Source organism: Sander vitreus, chromosome 8 (genome assembly GCF_031162955.1).
Source record: "Sander vitreus isolate 19-12246 chromosome 8, sanVit1, whole genome shotgun sequence".
NCBI classification, from domain to species: Eukaryota; Metazoa; Chordata; class Actinopteri; order Perciformes; family Percidae; genus Sander; species Sander vitreus.
The window spans coordinates 4,300,483-4,318,827 of NC_135862.1; the positions used below are offsets into that span (position 1 = coordinate 4,300,483).

At 39.9% G+C, this 18,345-nt stretch overlaps 1 protein-coding gene across 1 annotated transcript; it reads right to left on the reverse strand.

Annotated features, from left to right (window-relative positions):
* Window positions 1–695: 695 nt before the first annotated feature.
* Window positions 696–13,856, reverse strand: slc13a1 (solute carrier family 13 member 1). Its single transcript, XM_078256011.1, has 15 exons — window positions 13,752–13,856; window positions 12,875–13,003; window positions 12,337–12,473; window positions 10,769–10,932; window positions 10,015–10,054; window positions 9,809–9,884; window positions 8,656–8,813; window positions 8,219–8,338; window positions 7,150–7,248; window positions 5,340–5,441; window positions 4,550–4,641; window positions 4,233–4,327; window positions 3,080–3,241; window positions 990–1,127; window positions 696–839 (listed from the first exon to the last, which is right to left on the reverse strand). The coding sequence occupies exons 1-15, from the start codon at window positions 13,854–13,856 to the stop codon at window positions 696–698; spliced, it is 1,761 nt and encodes a 586-aa protein (XP_078112137.1).
* Window positions 13,857–18,345: the final 4,489 nt, after the last annotated feature.

Genomic DNA, 18,345 nt, shown 5'->3' on the forward strand with positions numbered 1-18,345 from the left:
GGGTCAAAATAATCGAGTGATCTGTTATCGATTAACAAAATCCAGATATCTATCTTTTATTATATGCCTTTTCACTATGAATGTATATGTAAAAAGTCCTTTAAACAAACTATTTGGGGGTGAATTATTAATGTAAACATGAACCTGGTGCATTAAAAAAAATATTTAAGGATTCCTTCTTGCTTGTATAATTTACAGCAGAAATTCTCTGAGAATCTCTTTTATATCCAAGCATAGCAAAATTGGTATTGTAAATTTCCCCAACCTAATTCATATGAAATCAAATCGGAAATGAAATCCAATCAGGACTTTGTGAATCGGAATCGAATCGATTCAGGAAATCATTTCCGATTACCAAGCCCTAGTGGTTTGGATTAAACCACTCCCGATACACGAACTCACGTTTCGTGGGTGAGACTGAGTCTTGTGTTTTCCCAGGGACACAAACTCCACTCCCCTACCTGAAAGCGCTGTGTTTTATGACCCACCCATCCGCCCCGACCTCCTCTCTAGGCGGACCAGAGCGTTCTTATACAGCGGCAGTCAATGTGGGGCATACAGCAATAAATATGTGGTATACATACGAATCAAAGTGCATTATTTTTCGTAGCTATATGTACGAATGGTTTATGAGAACAACCTGCTTTAAAAAGTCCCTGAGCCTCACATTAAGATCCATGCCTAGGCACCCATCATCAAGGTGCAGTGGAGTTGAACTCAGGGAGGAGTGGCGCCCAGTCAGGGTACGTATCCAGGGAGAATAACGGCACTCCCCATGTCGTCACGGCCAACAGGGTGGCAAGGATGCCGATCACATTGACGCCAAGCCCCGCCTTCACCTGCAGCAGCAATCAGACATGGAAGTTACAGCTTAACATTTGCAGAATTAAATTTCATACAGATTTGTTTGCCATTGCAGCCAGTGTAGAATTCATGAAGGAGTAAATGATATCTGTTTTTTGTTACTGTGTTTGTACCATAGGACTTACCATGTCCATGATGGTGATGTGTCCGTAGCCGAACACGATGGCGTTGGGCGGGTTGGACACCGGCAGCAGGAAGGAGTAGGATGTGCAGAGGGTGGTGGGGATCAGGACGTACAGCGGGTTGACATGGATGGCCTCAGCCTAAAGAGAGACAGATGATACAAACACAAATATCAGTCTGAATATTGGCTGCTGCTTTGTTATTCAACAATGACAGAGATCAAATTGGGATTGTCATTCGTCTGCCTGTTCTGTCTTTCAAACATAATAGTTTGAACACTGCAGTTACATGAGAAGATAGCTGCAGGGCCGGCTCTAGCCCTTTGGTTGCCCTAGGCGAGATTGAGTTTTTGAGCATTAAACAGTTCATTTCCTGCATTCAGGTGAATTTTTATGCACCTATTTCTACATTTTTCTGAATCAATTTATGCTGGAAATATCTTTATGTAAAGGGAAACATATTTCTATTATTAAAGAGAAGTAGACCTAAGGGCGACACGACGCCCCCCAACACATTTGACGCCTAGGCAATCGCCTAGTTCGCCTATACCAGTCGCCGGCCCTGGATAGCTGACACAGGGTGATAGACTCAGGGTGGGCATGCTAAGAAGTTTTGGTTTGGGTTGGTTGGGATTAATAACATATCAAACTTTGTTAGGAATAGACAGACTAACTTCAAATCACTCCTGCAACATAATGCTGTTTACCTTTATGTTCAATGTATTTCAAACACTCATAGTTCCTCTACAACAGCTAAATACAATTCAATTTTATTTATAGTGTCAAATCATAATAGACGTTATCTCACGACACTTTACAGATAGAGTAGGTCTAGACCCCTCTTTATAATTTACAGAGACCCAACAATTCCCCCCCAAGATCAAGCATTTGGTGCGACATCGGCAAAAAACAACTTCCTTTCAATAGTTACTTTTTACATCGGACTCGTAATAATTATAGCATTGGGTAAAATTGAATGACATGATGAACAGTGGCTATTATAGTAACAGTAACGAAAGTAGAACTATGAATAATAATAATAGTAGTAGTAGCAGTGGGCGTGGAGCAGGACCACAGCAGCAGCTGCAACCACAATCCAGGTGCCACCACAATCCAAGAAAATCAGCATTACAACACTTGTTTGTTGTGCTATTGTCTCCTGATAGCTCAACTGGAAGTAGCTTGTTTAGCAATACATTGGCAGAGTGAAGATTTTTTAGACCACAGTGAACACTAACTGAAATGTTTTTTTATGGACGCATGGATATTTATTTTTTATTTGTGTCACCATTTTAAACCATTTCAGGCTATAACTGCTTCAATCCAAGTACAGTTGCCGTCCTGCACAAATGAGCAAGCTACAAACCTTTCAGAGCCGTCTGACATGCCCACGGGTTAATATTTGATACGAAGGAAAGTAGGGAGTATTCCTTTGAACACAAGGGACAAGGAGTTTAAGGAGCTGCAGCAGAATGTGGCATGTTGTTCTTGGCAGAGTAAATGTGTGAACCTGTGTGTGAACCTGAATGAATAACAAGATGTTCAGCCAACTAGCTGATGTATCAACGAGTTACTGCTACTGAAAAAAAACAACTTATAGCTGATCAACATGAATATTATTGGCCAAACAGTGAGCTGAATTTTGAACTCATAGGACAATTGTTGGCACTTAAGGAACTGAAAAGGAAGTGCACCCAAAAAGATAAAGTATATGTTTTTACAACTATTGTACCTGTTTGTCTGAGCACCTTGCACTAATAAAGTCATTTTAATATAGTAATGTAATAATAATATAATAACATAACAACACTTTCACTTTTGCTGTCAGAGTGTAGATACGTCTGCTGCCAGCTGTCTGCTATCTAAAGATCAGTTTCTGTGCTCCTTCGGACTGGATGTGTTCAGGGGCTTGATGGCCACTATGGCAGGTGGATTTTAAAATCCACTAGCCACACAGGCTTTTTACCAGCCAATTTTTTGCCTCATAAAGATGAAATACAGGGAATGCATGAGCATCGTTCAGAATTGACTAAGCGACCGCAGCCACTGTGTCCAGCAGAGTGTATGTGCAGTGTAAACCACAGTGAACCTACCAGAGGAGAGAGGATGGGGAGGAAGATGGTGATGGTGGCGGCGTTGCTGGCGAACTCTGTTACTGTGGTGACGATGATGCAGGCGATCGCGATCGTGGCCAAGACTGGCAGATCACCCAGAGGTGTCAGAAGCTCGGCCACCCACAAAGACAGGCCTGACTCCTGCACATGTACACACACACACACACACACACACACACACACACACACACACACACACACACACACACACACACAAAATGATGTTTTGAACCAGTTTTAATGCATGTTTATGTCTGGTTTCAGATGATTAAAGGGTTATTTCACCCAAATTACAAGAAGCCATATTCCCTTTCTTCCCTCTTGTGGAATCTAATCTATTCATGCAGATAGTTTGTTTTTGTTTTTTTCCAGGTTTTGATATAAGTGTCAGTGAGATTTCTGCCACTACCCAAATACAATCAAGGTAACTGGAATTTAGTTTGTTCTGCTCCCAGCTTTAAAATCTAACACAAATATAACTTCATTTTCATTCATTTCTTTTCTGAATCGCCTTGCAGAAACATGTTGTTGATTGTGACCAGAGACGACTGAAAACCGGCTTGGTGTGTTCAAGGGAGCAGGTACCGGTAAATTAAAGTTCCTTCTATTCCCAATGAGTCATATCAGAAGGCATATCTTTGCTTTGTGTTTCCCAGAACGGAACAGAACAGACCTACATAACAACTTCACTGGTATCTTTAAAGTATCTAATAAAAACTCTTATTACAGACTGGCATTGAAATAAACTGGTGCCCTTTAGTGTCTCTTCAGTTTGTAAACAGGGACATGTATGCAGGGCTGTAGCCAGGGTTTAGAAATTGGTGAGGTCCAGGGCTGCAACTAACATTTAATTGACACTTAGTTACTTTTTACATAAAAAAAACATATGCTGTGTGTGTGTGTGTGTGTGTGTGTGTGTGTGTGTGTGTGTGTGCTTGCTGCAGCTTTGTGAAAGTGCTTTTGATCTCTTTATCTAACTCTCAAGAAGAAAGAAAAATAAGCAGAGAAGAAACTAAGCACATTTTCCAAGATGTTGAATTATTCATCATCAAGAGTTAACACGTTTTAGTTTCTGAAGAACAACAGGTGGTAGTATAAAGTTTATGTTACACAGACGCACTTAGCGGCTTACCTTTGTGCCTTCAGCGAGTGCAAAGCCTCCGCCGACCAACAGCGCCACTTTCCACGGCATTAAGGCCTGGAAATTATCCCAGGAGATCATGGCCTCTGGATGGAGAGAGAGAAAAAAAAAGAATCCTGCTCACATCTTTACAGACAGACAGAAGCTCTCTTTCTACAGATTATCAGCCTTGAAAAACAGATAACATGTGAAGGTAGTACTTGAGTAAATGTACTTAGTTACATTCCACATCTGGTTACAGTCTGTGGATGTTGTAGTTGACTAACCTACCAATCACAGCTGTATTGTAACGTTGTGTGTGTATTCACCATATTTTCTGAAAGGTCCGTAGGCGGGTATGATGAAGAGGAGGAGGCCCAGCAGCAGAGCCACAGTCGCGTCAGTGATGTAGCCCATGTGACTGCTCAAGACAAGGACAGAAAAACATGAATTCAATGAAAAGACCAAAACCAATAATGTGTTAGTCCATGTACTTTCTAGTACTAGTGGATCAACGGAAGTACATTTTCAGGATAAAACCTGACATCCTGCGCGTGGCTCACACGCTCTCTGTGTGTTGCCATTCTAAAAAATCCCTTCGCTACGCCTAAAAAACAACAACAACAACCTTGGAGCTAGTCAGCTACACGCTGAAAATAGCAAGTTCTGAAGAACATTTGGTTCGTGCAACAAGGCAGGCCTGCTTGGTTCTTTCGGGGAATGATTGTAATGATTAACAAAGAATATGTTTACGGCATTACGGCGATACACTGGTAAGAGCAAATTATGTTTAACCATGTATCCAGCTAATTTAAATAACTCACATTACAGTATTACAGTTTGCCATTTTGCAGAGCCACCATCGCTGCGTCCGAACCTTAGCGACAATTGTGATTGGTATAAAGAAATGTAAACAACCATCTTTAAAAAAGTCTCAGTGATTTCCTAAAACAGCTGCTCACTGTAGTTTTTTATATAACAAACAGGAGGAAATAGTGCATTTGTTGGGGACTATTTTCAGCGGCGGATTAGTCCACATTTGGTGCTGTAGTGAGTATTTGTGGCAGCAGCATGACGTTGTGTGTGGAATTGGATCAGTAAAGAAGTAATGTGACTCACTGAGGGAAGAGAGAAGCCCAGCCTGGCATGAAACCTGGAGATCTGGTCAACCACAACAACACCATGGTCATGAAAACCACCGCAGTGATGATCTCCTGACAGCTGGAGGGAGGGATTAAAAAGGAGCAATGAATGAATGAGTAATGAAAGGGTGGATGGAAAAATGTTGGGTGCGTGGATTGATAACGAGAGATTATAATATCAATGTGAATGATGATTGAACAGATAACTAAATTAATGTAGAACTATATGCTATAACTAAATGAATGGATGGGTGAATGCATGACTGGACATATGGCCAAACTAAAAGAATGAAGGAATGAATGAATGAATGGATGCATGGATGAATGAAGGTATAGTTAAAAAAAATGAATCAATGAACGTATGACAGATTGAGTTAAAGAATAAATAAAAATAACAAACGTAACTGACTGACAGAATGAATAAATAAGTAAATTAATGACTGAATGTATAAATGAATGCATGGACATATAACTGACAGAATGTAGGAATGATCCATGGATGTATGAGTGAAGAAAACTGTCACTGAATGAACATATGAAAGTTGAATTAATACATGAATGAACTTTTAACTGACTAACTAAATGAGCGAATTAATTAATAACGGTAGGATTGAATGAATTAAAAAGCATATGTACGATGTATGATGTATGTATGAATGAATGAATAAATAAACGATTGAACATATAACTGAATAAATAAGGAATGACTAAATAATTGAACATACAACTGATAGGATGTATGAATAAATCCATTAATTTAATCCTCCATAGTTTAAAGAACACATGTATTCACGTGCTCTGGTTTATTGGCATTTCTTTAAACCAATCACAATCGTCTTGGGCGGTGCTAAGCGCCGAGCGGAGCCACAGTGCCTCTGCCAAATGGCCTCGGGAAGGAACTTGTTTTGGTGGAACATGTGTACGTTCAAAAGTAGTTTTAGTCGTTTAACAGAAAACTCAGATTGGACAGATAGTCTAGCTAGCTGTCTGGATTTACCCTGCAGAGAGCTGAGGAGTAGTTAACCATAGTCCTCAGAAATCCACCGGAGTTTAGAACGCCAACACGGCGGAATTTCCGGCGACACCAGAGCAATTCCGGAAGTGGAACGTCGTGTATATAGACTACTACGGACAAAGGTCCGCAGTTTTGGTGTTTTAAGCCCCCAAAGCCCCCAACGTCGTCTTCCAGGCAGCGCTGCATGGAAGGCACTAGGGTTAGGGGTTAGGTGCCTTGAAGTCGACGGTCGCAGCGCTGCCTTGAAATCGACGGTGGGGGCTTAAAACACCTTCGAGCCAGTTTCACTTATCAAAACTCATCAACCGTGGCAGTGGCAACTTTTGCTGAGTTTTCTCCATTCTGCAGTAGACTCGCAGTAACTCTGGTGCCGCCAATGATGCGCATTGAGCTCAGGCTCGTACACGGGAGGGGTAGAGTACGCGCAGCGGGGCAAGGAGGCATTTCATTGGTTCTTTCCAAGCAGACCGCGAGGCAGTGTTTAGTGGCCATTTTAACAGGATTTACAGCAGCTACAGATGTTGGATCTTTTTTAGCCCAGAAGTTACTTATTGCTGTCGGGATGTAAAGAACACTTCAAACAATATATAAAAAAGTCTATATTGGAAATAGTTACCAACCCTGCCTTTAATACATGAATGTAAATGAATAAATGAATGAAGATATAAATGATTGAATGTATGAAGGTATGAATTAAGTAACATATACATGAACTAATAAATGATGGAACATATAACTGAATAAATGAATAAATGACTGAATGAATGATCACCTCATGGGTCCCAGCGACCTGTACTCTTCTTCAATCACTTTTCTTGCTGCTGCCTCTTTCTGAGACTGCTGTCCTCCACGTTGACACAGGAACCTGAAGCTGTGTGTGTGTGTGCACAGACAGATTGTATTATTGATAGGCGACAGACAAATGCTCACAGTGTACGAAATGATTGACTGTGATTGATTGAAAGCCCACAGAGAGCACACGGCACCGACTGGCTAATGAAGAGATTGCTGAGAAAGTGCGGAGTTCAGCGGCGCTCACAATTAACCTGTCCGACACCTTCACACTGCTAATGCTAACATTAGCATTGCACTCATGCCTCAGCCTCAGGTTGGGTCGATATGAAAGCAGGAATCACGGACTTATGGGCTGATATCTTAAACATTTGTCAAATGTAAACTGAATTATTTACATATTCAGTTTCTTTGAATGTTCTTGCAAGGTTTACAGTTTGTTCTTTAAAGGGTGATTTCAGTATTTTTTTTTCAACCTGGACCTTATTGGCCTATGCATTGGTGTCAACGTGACTAATGTGAACAAAAATCTTTCAAATTGGACCAGTATTGAGCGAGAACACTGTAACCGGCAGTCGCGAACCGGACTGTGAGCCTTTAATTTCAATTACCCTCCAATAAAATGCAATGTTTTTGCTGCTGACATGCTCAGATTATTATTCTTAGTGTCTGACAACATTATGGAAATGATCCCTTCAGAGATAGACCTTTTTTGTTTAAGCGTAAAGTCATTTTTGTTAAACAGAGGACTTAACCAGAGTTTACAAATTAAACCCGTTTATTTTAATACTTGTGGTATAAAGTTTGGGAGCAATTCAGCCACGTGTGTGTTATGCTATCTCTATTAATGACATTCATAATGTAATAAGATAAACATAAGATAAATAAAAAATAAATGATTAATAGTTTATTAAAGTGGGCTTGGACACACACTGTATCTGCACAACAATAAAACAGAAGTGATAAAAATGTGATGAATGTCTATGGCTGTTGGTATAAAAACACATATAGGAGTTGATAAGCCGAGCAGATGGTGTGTTGACACTCACTCTGAGCCAAAGAAGAGCCAGTACAGCCATATCCATGTCAGCAGCAGCATGATGACACTGATGGGCAGGCACAACACCAGCCAGTTTGCAAAGTTAATGCAGTTGCAGTTCGGGTAAACCCTGAAATTAAACACAGTGTTTGAGGATGGATTTAATTGCATTTTGTTTAATTTCTTTTTTTAAATCCACACAGAAGCTTTGAATCCTTTTGTTTTTTCTTCTTCTTTAATGTATTGCTAACCAGCAGACTGAATTAAGTAAAACATTCTTCACAGGGGAATTTTTATATTTAGCAAATACCAACCCTGACACAGATTGAGTTTTATTCATTTTTCTGTGTTGCTTCAAATGCCTTTCACAGGATTTCCTTCTTTTATTTTTTAAATCATTATTTCACATCTCCTTTTCTCACTCAGCATGTCAGGTGCACCACTCACTGGTTGAGGTACTCGGAGAAGATGAGGTTGGGCGAGGTGCCGGGCAGTGTGGAGATGCCTCCGATGTTGGAGGAGTAGGCGATGCCGAGGCACATGGCTTTACACATCATCAGGTCCCGTTTACACCTGCTGAGAGCTCCCGGCTGAGGCACAGCAACATGCAAAACAACACCGGTGTAAAACATTACCCAGCACAGGAACTAGGGGAAGAACTAATCACATATGTTGTAATAGTAGTAGTGTAGTAGCAGTGGCATTAGACGGGAGTAAGAAAATAGGATTAGTTAGCAGTAGCTTTAGTAGAATAAATAAGTTGACAATCTGCTGTACTGTACTGTAGGTTAATATTACATCCTTGACTTCCAGCTTGCTTGTACTTGCTTGTAACATTCAATCTTGCATTCTCGCCGCTTCAATTCAATGTGATTGTCATTGACACAATTTCCAATAAACAGTGCACATACACAGTAGATTAAAAAAGACACATTATTAACATGATCAACATTATTTACAGGCTCAGAATTATTGTGAATCATATCATAAGCTTCAGCTGCTACTGCTACATTATGTCTTCTACTACTGCTTAGATCTGACACTACTAGCGTACTACCAGGGCCTGAATGTGAACTTTTTTGGCCACCAGCAACGCAGGCTTTTTATCAGCCAATTTTTGATGACTCGTGGTCCTTAAATGCTTCTGATTTTAAGTTTTTAGTCCCTATTGCAAAAGGATTTCACTTTGCTTTCTCTGAGCAGGGTTCAACGTTAAAGGTTATTTTGTATTTTTACTGGCCCCTATACAAATTATTTTGTACTGCCTTGGGCTCGAACTTGCGGAAAACTATGCAATGTGCGAGATCACTATTATCATTTTGGTGCTGGAGATTTTCCTTTGGGGCTGGCTAAAATCTCTTTGTCGGGGCGGCAAAAAATCCTCTATGCAGGAAAAACCCTGAATTCTTATTGGCTACCCGCCAAAGTGGCAGGTAGATTCATCCACATTTGGCGCGTGGTCGGGTGTTAATTTAAGGCCCTGAGTAGTAGTAGTAGTAGTAGTTGTAGTAGTAACAGCAGCTGCAGAATCATAAGTATCAGCCGTGATAACAGTAATATTATAGATTTATAGTTTTTATATTTATTATAGTTTTTGTACCTGCGCTGCAACAGACTGCGACGGTGTCTGTATCTGAACACGAGTGTCTTCAGGAACAACTGGATGCTTCTGGTCACTGAGAGACAGAGAAATATAATTATATTAATTGTATATGGGATGAACTGCAATGACAAGAACCTAGAACGCTGCATACACCAGAGGGACAGTGAAGGTAACAGACATGTGATACACAATCCTTCACATACCTCGCAGTTTCTTTCATCTTTTCAAAATGGCCGTCAGTTTCTGCAAAAACAACAGACTGTGGTGTTAGAGTGAACCTTCTTATTGTTCTGTGTTGCTGGTATTCTAAGAGGTTATTTTTATGGCAATTAACAGAAAATGCGCTCCCGTGATGCTTCTCTCTCAAACATTCAAGATTATATGGGGGGGGGGGGAGAACTTTATGTATAACCACGTCTCTAATCTTATACAGATATTATAGTTGCCCAAACCTAACCATAGTTTACTTGCCATCAGTGTTGGACAAGCTGAAAAACGTTATGTATGTTACTCATTAAAAAGGTAATTGTATAACTAATTACTCAACAGCAAACGTACTACAGTATATATAGTTGGCATTTCACCTGTTGTATATACTAGAACTTCTTGTTGGAGTTGCAGGGTAACCTTTGAAATGTGATACCTGTGTTTCAGTACTAATACCGTGTGTTTATAAATGGTTAATAAATAATTTGCCCACGCTTTTTAGATCAGTTTCCAGCCATAGATAAGAACACATTGCAGGTTGCCAGGTTATGAGATGTCTCCATGGGCCATTGTTTATCTTTTCTATTTGATAAAAAAGCAGTTTTAAATGTTACTAATATATGTTCTACAAGGTAATCGGTAATACCGTAGAAAAAACCCAAATTGTGGTTGTACAAATAATCTCAGAGAGTGTGTCTATAAAGAAATTCCTCTGTGTAAAAAAACAGAATAAAATGTAAGTCCAAGTACCGTCCAGCTGCAGGCCGGGGTTGTCTTCGCCGACACATCCCTCCTTGGCCTTCAGGATCTGCTGGAGAACAGCCTCCACGATGGGCATCACCATGGCAACAGCCGAGGTGTTTTGGACCCACATGGAGATGAATGCGCAGCCGGACATGAAGCCCAACATCAACCTGAAGTGAGGACAGCATGGCAGGTCAGAGCGTTGACAAACACCTCAATCTGCATGTCCACTTCTACTTTCTAACTAGAGCTGCACGATACGAGGAAAATATACGATATGCGATAAAGATATTCTGCATTTCTGCTGCTAAATACAATACATTGCTTGTTAAATTTAAAACAAATGAAAGGAAATTATTATTAATATAACATTCTTGTATTGAGTTGAATATAAAAGGCACCACAAACAAAGAATGACAGTAACATTTTAAAGTGCAGTTTCTGCTGATATTTTATTTCAATTAACACAACAAATCTCGGAGTATCTTTCGTGATGTGTCGCAGCCTTTCGCGAAATGTTTATTGCGCCAGTTGATATCGTGACGGCGATAAAAAAAACAATATATTGTGCAGCTCTATTTCTAACCCACAGTTACCATCTTGTCGACTGCCTCTCATCCATCCATTCATTCCTTCATTCATTCAATCATTCAACCTTTATTTATACTCCAGAGATCATTGAGGGGCGGCCCTCATTTACAATGACACCAAGTCACAGAAAGGAAAAACAAAAACGAGGAAAACAGACAAAAAAGCTACTTAAACTTTCTGAATTGGAAAAATCATTTGAGAAATGAATTGGGATAGTTAGGATGTAAAAGAAAATACAATCACATAAAGCAAATACAAGTAAAGGTTTGGAGGTTTAAAATCAGATTCCTGAAATGTCTAAAAAGGCACAAGTGAGTTGATGTGCTGTATTTTGTTCCAGGAGTCAGGTGCACCAAATTAAAAGTCCTACAAACCATACGACGATATAACTTGTTTGTTCCTACCCTATTTGAGAAAGTAGCGCCTCTAGCAGTGGCGGAAATAAAACCTAATTTCTAAACCAGAGAATGTCGGTCTCGGTTTTGAACGTATAGGATGCAATTTTAAACACACCTTTAACGTTGTGAAATAGTCGTAGTTTGGTTGTGTTTAGGCACCAAAACTACTTTGTTAAGTTTAGAAAAAGATCGTGGTTTGCGTTCAAATCAGATGCTACATTACTTCCTGAAGGTTACGCAGGTGACGCTGAACGTGACGTTCGTTAGGTTAAAAAGAACTCGCTGTTTACTTGTATTTTGATACGGGACTCAAACCCTGCACTCCTGGGTTTGTTTGACCCATCCACCACCCCATTCTCGCTCCTTTGGCTGAAATTTGGCTGCTTTGCTCCCCTCATAATTACTACAGCCACTAGAGGGCGCCGCCACTAGAAACTAAAATATAGGTCGTAAATTGCGGCTTGCACAACTTCCTGTGGGAGGGGAGGACAGTCTCTTGAAAGCAGTTAAATCACTAATGCACACTAAAATGCCAATTAAAATGTATCCTCTGTGGAAAATGTTTGAGAGAAGGGTGGCGCTCACCATGCAGGGTTGACTCCCACCATGGTGACGAGCCTCAGGGCGATTCGGCGGTGGAGACCCCATTTCTCGATGGACGTGGCGAGGCAGATGACGCCCACCAGCAAGAAGTGGAAGTCTTTAAAGTACTCCTTCGCCACCTGGAGGAGAAACACAGGGAGAGAAATAAGAGAGTAACACTGAACAAGTAATAAAGGGAGAACAATTGTTTCAATCGTAGCAGGTTGAGGTAGCTATAGCACCTCAACCTGCTTTATAATGAAAAAGACATGGAAATATCACTTTTTACAATATGAATATTTATCTATATATTTGTTATATATAAGATAACGTGAAGAAAAATAGGTGCGCTGGGACAGAAGTGGGATATTCACAGTACCAGACATTGCAGCTAACGTAGTTGCCAAATGTTAGTGAGCATGTTGTTTCTTTCGTTAGTTTTCTTTAGTTAAAGCAGTCAAAAGGAGGTTTAGAGATTTTAAACAGCATCTTTTTTTTAATATAGTAATAGCTTGGCCTGCTAAAAGACAGTTTGACTCACATGTGAGGACTTAATGATTCCAAAGGCGGGGAAGAGGATGGCGGGAAGCATGGCGGTCATGGGCAGAGGAATCACCTCTGTCATCCAGTATGTTGCCATCAGCAGCAACACAAAGGCACATTCTGCCTCCTGCAGGGACAGAACCCGCACAAGCACACGCACACGCACACGCACACACACACACACACACACACACACACACACACACACACACACACAGATGAAAACATCAGATTTGTGCAGAGTGATTGTGTCCTCTTCCTCTGGTTTAATGGAACCCGACTGGGGGATTAACACCACCAACCGTTTATCTCGATAAACCAACTCATATGGATGGAAACGTGCATTCATTCTCATTTTCTTTTACAGGTTTTCTGAAAATTCCGTTAACATTTTCGCTACAGTTGGATGGAAACCTGTTTACTGTGTGCTATTTACAGTTTGTTTTGCTGAAACACTGAGACTGAACCACAAAGTAAATGTGCTGTAAAAAAAAAAGCCAAGAGAGAAGCCAAAAACCTTCTCTCAGACTTCTCTGTGGGTTCATCACTGTGAGCGACACCTTTCATATTACTCCTATGATTCTGGAAATATATATTTTTTTAATTCATAGTTAATCATTTTAAAACATTTATTAGTGCAGCTTTACTGTTACCTTACCAGAGAAATTACAACATTGATTTATTCATGGTAATAATTAAAAAAAACATTGATTGGTGCAGCTTTACTGTTACCAAAGAAATGACAACATATTTCATTGTATTACAGAACAGAGCAGTTTACTTTGAATCATTCATTTCAGAGGAAATGCTTTTTCAATCATAATCATTGCTGATCTTTGCACTAGTCTGGTTGCCGACGTGTAAAGGAGACTCACCTTCGTCCCGATGACTAGTGGGAGAGGAAGCAGCAGCAGCGGTGCAAGGATAATCAGGGCGATGCTGCGATAGTTCCACAGTCCCCTTCTCAACCCCATTAGCATTTTCATTTTCTTATTGTGTTTTCTTCTCTTCTGTTCTGCAGGTTTTCTCTTGGTACCCTGTTGCTGCTCACAATGTCGTTGAGCTATCAGGAACACTGTGTCAGGGTTGGCCTGATTTTGAGAGACACACGCCTTGAAAGTGTCGGCGGTCGCAGGTTATGTGTCCATATCTGCTGGGAATTTTATGAGTAAGATTCCAAAGCTGCTTAGCGATCGCCGGTTATCTCTGTACCAACACAAAGGTGAGACAATAATGTGACACACAGACAGAGCCTTTCGTTTATGCCACTTTAAAGGAGCTTTATTAGTTTTGCACTTTAATCTACAGTCTAGCCATCTCTGGAAGCCTAAATGTGTTATTATTAGGGCTGTCAAACGATTAAAAGTTTTTAATTGCGATTAGTCGCTGAAGTTCTATAGTTATCACAATTAAAATTCTATTATTTTGCATTTCAGAACTGTTTTTAAGTACATAATAACAATGGAAAGCCATTCTTACCAGTGTATCTTGATTGGGAATCAAATAAATGCAAAGAAAGTGACTTTATGAACTTGACTATTATTTATTTACTGTAAACAAATGTGTGAATCTGTCATTATTGCACAATTCCTCCAAGTACCTAACTAAAACACCACAGCAATTGACTGAGATGTAACACTAACACGTTGCTTATACAGTACAAACAAAATGGTCCAAAAACCAGATGCCACAGCAGGACATTTAACCTTTACATTTTTAACAAGGATTGAGAACAATTGACTGAGATGTAACACTAACAACACTAACAGACACTAACAACCACCAGACAAACAAGTCCAGCCAGAGTCAATATAGTGTTTAGTAACTCCTAAATAATTGTGATTCCTCACTGACGTCCAGTGATCACCGGTTAATGAGACAGCGTTTGCACTTTGCAGCAGTTCCAGTTTAGCTGCTTTCTCCGTGTCTTACAGGCTGTGTATGGTGAAACTACTGTCCCCCTCGATGGCAGTGTATAAGACGGGTCAGAACATGCCAACCGTAGTATTTCTTTAAGACCCGAGTCTTCTATGATGCTGACAGGTCTGCAGTTAGTTGCCACCCATTTTGCAAGAGCTGCAGTAATTTTTTTGGATTTGGTTTCATCCACAGGTCGGCAAGTAGCACTCTCCAAAATACTGCTTTGCCTGAGCCTGCTAGCATCAAACTGCGTCATGTTAATATGCTTAGCTCGTAGGTGGTAGCTCAAGCTTGACGTGCTTCAGTGATATTTTAATTCGGCAGCGCCAAAGGGTCAAAATAGTAGCCGTTAGGCACGACGCAAAGCCGAGTGAAGTGTAAAATAAATTATTCGCATGCCGGCATGCGATTAAAAAAAATGAATCGCATTGCGTCGGCCCTTAATCGTATCGCGATTAACGCGTTAACGCTGACAGCCCTAGTTATTATTTGAGTGGGAGTTTCAGATGAACTCCAGGAAACAACATCACAGCTGAAAAATTAGAGGAAGGATTTCTTTACTTTTGATGGAGCTAAGCTAGCAGCCCCCCCCCCGCCCCCCCTGCTTCCAGTCTTTGTGCTAAGCTAGGCTACGTTGAAACATGTCCCGGACCCTGTTATGTAACTGATATCGATGTTCTCATCTGACTCTAGACAACACGGCTAAAAAAGAGTATTTCACTACATTCTGGAGGTCACTTTAAAGTTGTAAAAAATATGTCAAAAAATGTCAGACATTTTTTTTTTTTTAATAGATGAAACTTGTGTATTACTTTTGAGTTGTAGACAGTTTGTGATGACATGTGATATTTGCACATAAGCAATAACAAATCTTAAACTGCCCAATTTGTAAAGAGAGTTTTGTAACTGAATACTGAGAAATGCTGCTTCAGAGGCTTATGTTTAAGGAAACTGGTTTTTCATTTACATTCATTTTTGACCTTAGTTCTCTATGTTGAAAATAAGCAAATCAGGGGTTGCTGTTCAATGGAGGTGGATGGTTACATGTTAACACAAATAACTAATGTCTGTGATGGTTTAAAAAAAAGCATATGTAATACGCAAAGCAAGGGCAAGGTTAAAACTGACAGTGTTTTTGAAGTTTTGTTACTGTCTCCCTGTATGAAAGTGTACATACTTTTGTAAAGGGAGAAATATATAGTATATATACTTTTTGTATGACAAAAGTAACAAATCCAAAATCCATATTAATGTTTACAGTATGAGCTGTAAAAACTTTACAACTTGTAAAGTTGTCATATCCAGTAAAAATGTAAGTCTGATTTCCTTCTTTCTTGTACAGGGTAAAAGTCACAAAACGTCTTTTAAAAACAGTTTCATATTTGTTCTGGCTTTTGGCAAATATCATATCATATCATTGTGATAAATGAGAACAACCTATTCTTAATTCTTAATGTCTTCTGGCATTTGACAGGCGTCATTGTTTTTACAGCTCATACTGTAAACATTAATATGGATTTGTTTTTAAATGTTCAAGCTAATGTAAGGTTATGGATATACATTTAAATATATATATATATATATATATAGAAGAAGGCAAACCAGGCTGTATATTAGCCTGGTTTGCCTTCTTCAATATATATATTATATATTAAAAAAATATATAATACTTAAAAATACTTAAAAATACTTTAAAAAAAAATATATATATATATATATATATATATAAAAAATAAAAATAAAAAAATAAATATTTTTTTTAGCTTTGATCCAGAATATGTGTTTTATTTTACTTAAAGTTTCAATTTTGCGGAAAATTCTGCTGAAGATTCTGCAAAATTCTACGTCCACAGATTCCGTGTGGCCCTGCATATTTGGGATGTCCACTGGAATTTAAAAAGTGGGTTCAGTGGGTTGAGATAAATAAGACCCGGGAGCATTACTTTACTTAATTACTGAGAGGTATTCAGACACCCTTTGACCGTGACAAAACAAAGAACAGAGTGAGGAAACACAACATATTGGTGCTTAAAGCCAAATAATAATCTTAATCCTAAATCAATGAGACAAAATCTAAATTATTTGCCCAGAACATGCATGAGCATGCCATGAGGATAATGTCAACAGAGAGAAAAATGAAAATGACCCTGATAATGAGAGTGACCTTACCTCACTGTCCCCTCAGGCTCTCTGTGGGTGTGAAAGCATCTGCATACATCACTGCTGTTGAAACCACTTTTAACGAGCCTCTCGTTGAAACTGAGCCTAACTCCACACTAATTTGTTTAAATAGAGCAGAGATTTTGCTATGTTTATGCCACGCGTCCGTCCACACGACTCTGGGAGAGATACAAAGCACAGTGTGATCGGGTTTATCTGGACTCCTTATCTTAAAGCCCTGAGAGGTGTCATCAAACAGTTGCTAACTCTAATTATGACCATTGACCCTTGGCTAATGAATACATGTTCACTGAAACTTACCAGAAGGGGTCAGGCGGTCAAGGTTCCTACAAGAAGACGAATGTACGCAGGCTTCAGAGAATTGTAGGTGTTTGTAGCTTTTCATTTTAATCAATTACCAATACCACGAGATGGAGTTAATGGTCTATGGTTGCCAACCATAACACACAATCAGTGTCTTATCTTGTCTGTTGTGTGCGTTCCAGGATATTTGTTTGATCCGTGCTCTGATTTGCTCCTCTACAAAGGAGGGAGGGGGGGGTTTATCAAGTTCATTCTTACTGTCAGGCCTTTACTGTGTAGGCTGCCGTCTGTTGAGTTGTCTGGGGAAGTCCATGAGAGATTACAAATGAGTGTGCAGACCATTACATTAAAGTGTTTTCAATCTATTGCCTTGTTTTCCATTACAACAGTTTCTCACACACACACACACACACACACACACACACACACACACACACACACACACACACACACACACACACACACACACACACACACACACACACGTCAGACTCACTGCTAGTTAATTTCCATGTGTGCAGGCCTTCTGGTTCACACCTGGCAGCTATACAGAATCCCTTTAATTCCTACCCTGGTCTTTTCCTAGAATCTACATAATTATTGACTCAAGGAATCCAAATGTTAAGGATCACAGCCAAATCTTTCTTAATTCCTGCCCTGGTGTCTTCCCAGAAAAGCAGGAACATTCATATTCCAGAATTTGTCTTACCCAGAAGAAGACATTTCTGAAATGGAGTTCACCAGTTCGTATTCTTCTCAGGAAGGGTGCAGTATAGTTGACAACGCCCTCAGGTTCCTGCTTCTCTACCCTTTTTGTAGAGGAGGCTTCAGGAGTAGCAGAGATGGTTACTCTGTCTTCCCATTGGCACTGAGGCCACTGTCACCCCACGTCGACCATCCTGCCGACGACGCCAAATTGCACTGGAGGTTTTCTGTCAAATAACCGCTCATAAACAAGAGAATGTCTTTAAAGTTTTATTGTCACACTTGCAAGCGGGCAACAGTCAACCTTCAGTCAAGTCTCAGGTTGATTGGGCAAAGAACTTTTGTTAAGTTATAAAACAG

Bases quoted from the DNA above. Each gene is read 5' to 3' on its own strand.
- slc13a1 (XM_078256011.1), bottom strand. From the start codon at position 13,856: ATGCTAATGGGGTTGAGAAGGGGACTGTGGAACTATCGCAGCATCGCC. The intron at 12,474-12,874 runs GTGAGTCAAACT...TTTCTCCTCCAG, and splicing joins GAATCATTAAGTCCTCACAT to GTGGCGAAGGAGTACTTTAA. The intron at 8,339-8,655 runs GTGAGTGGTGCA...GTTTAATTTCAG, and splicing joins TTCTCCGAGTACCTCAACCA to GGTTTACCCGAACTGCAACT.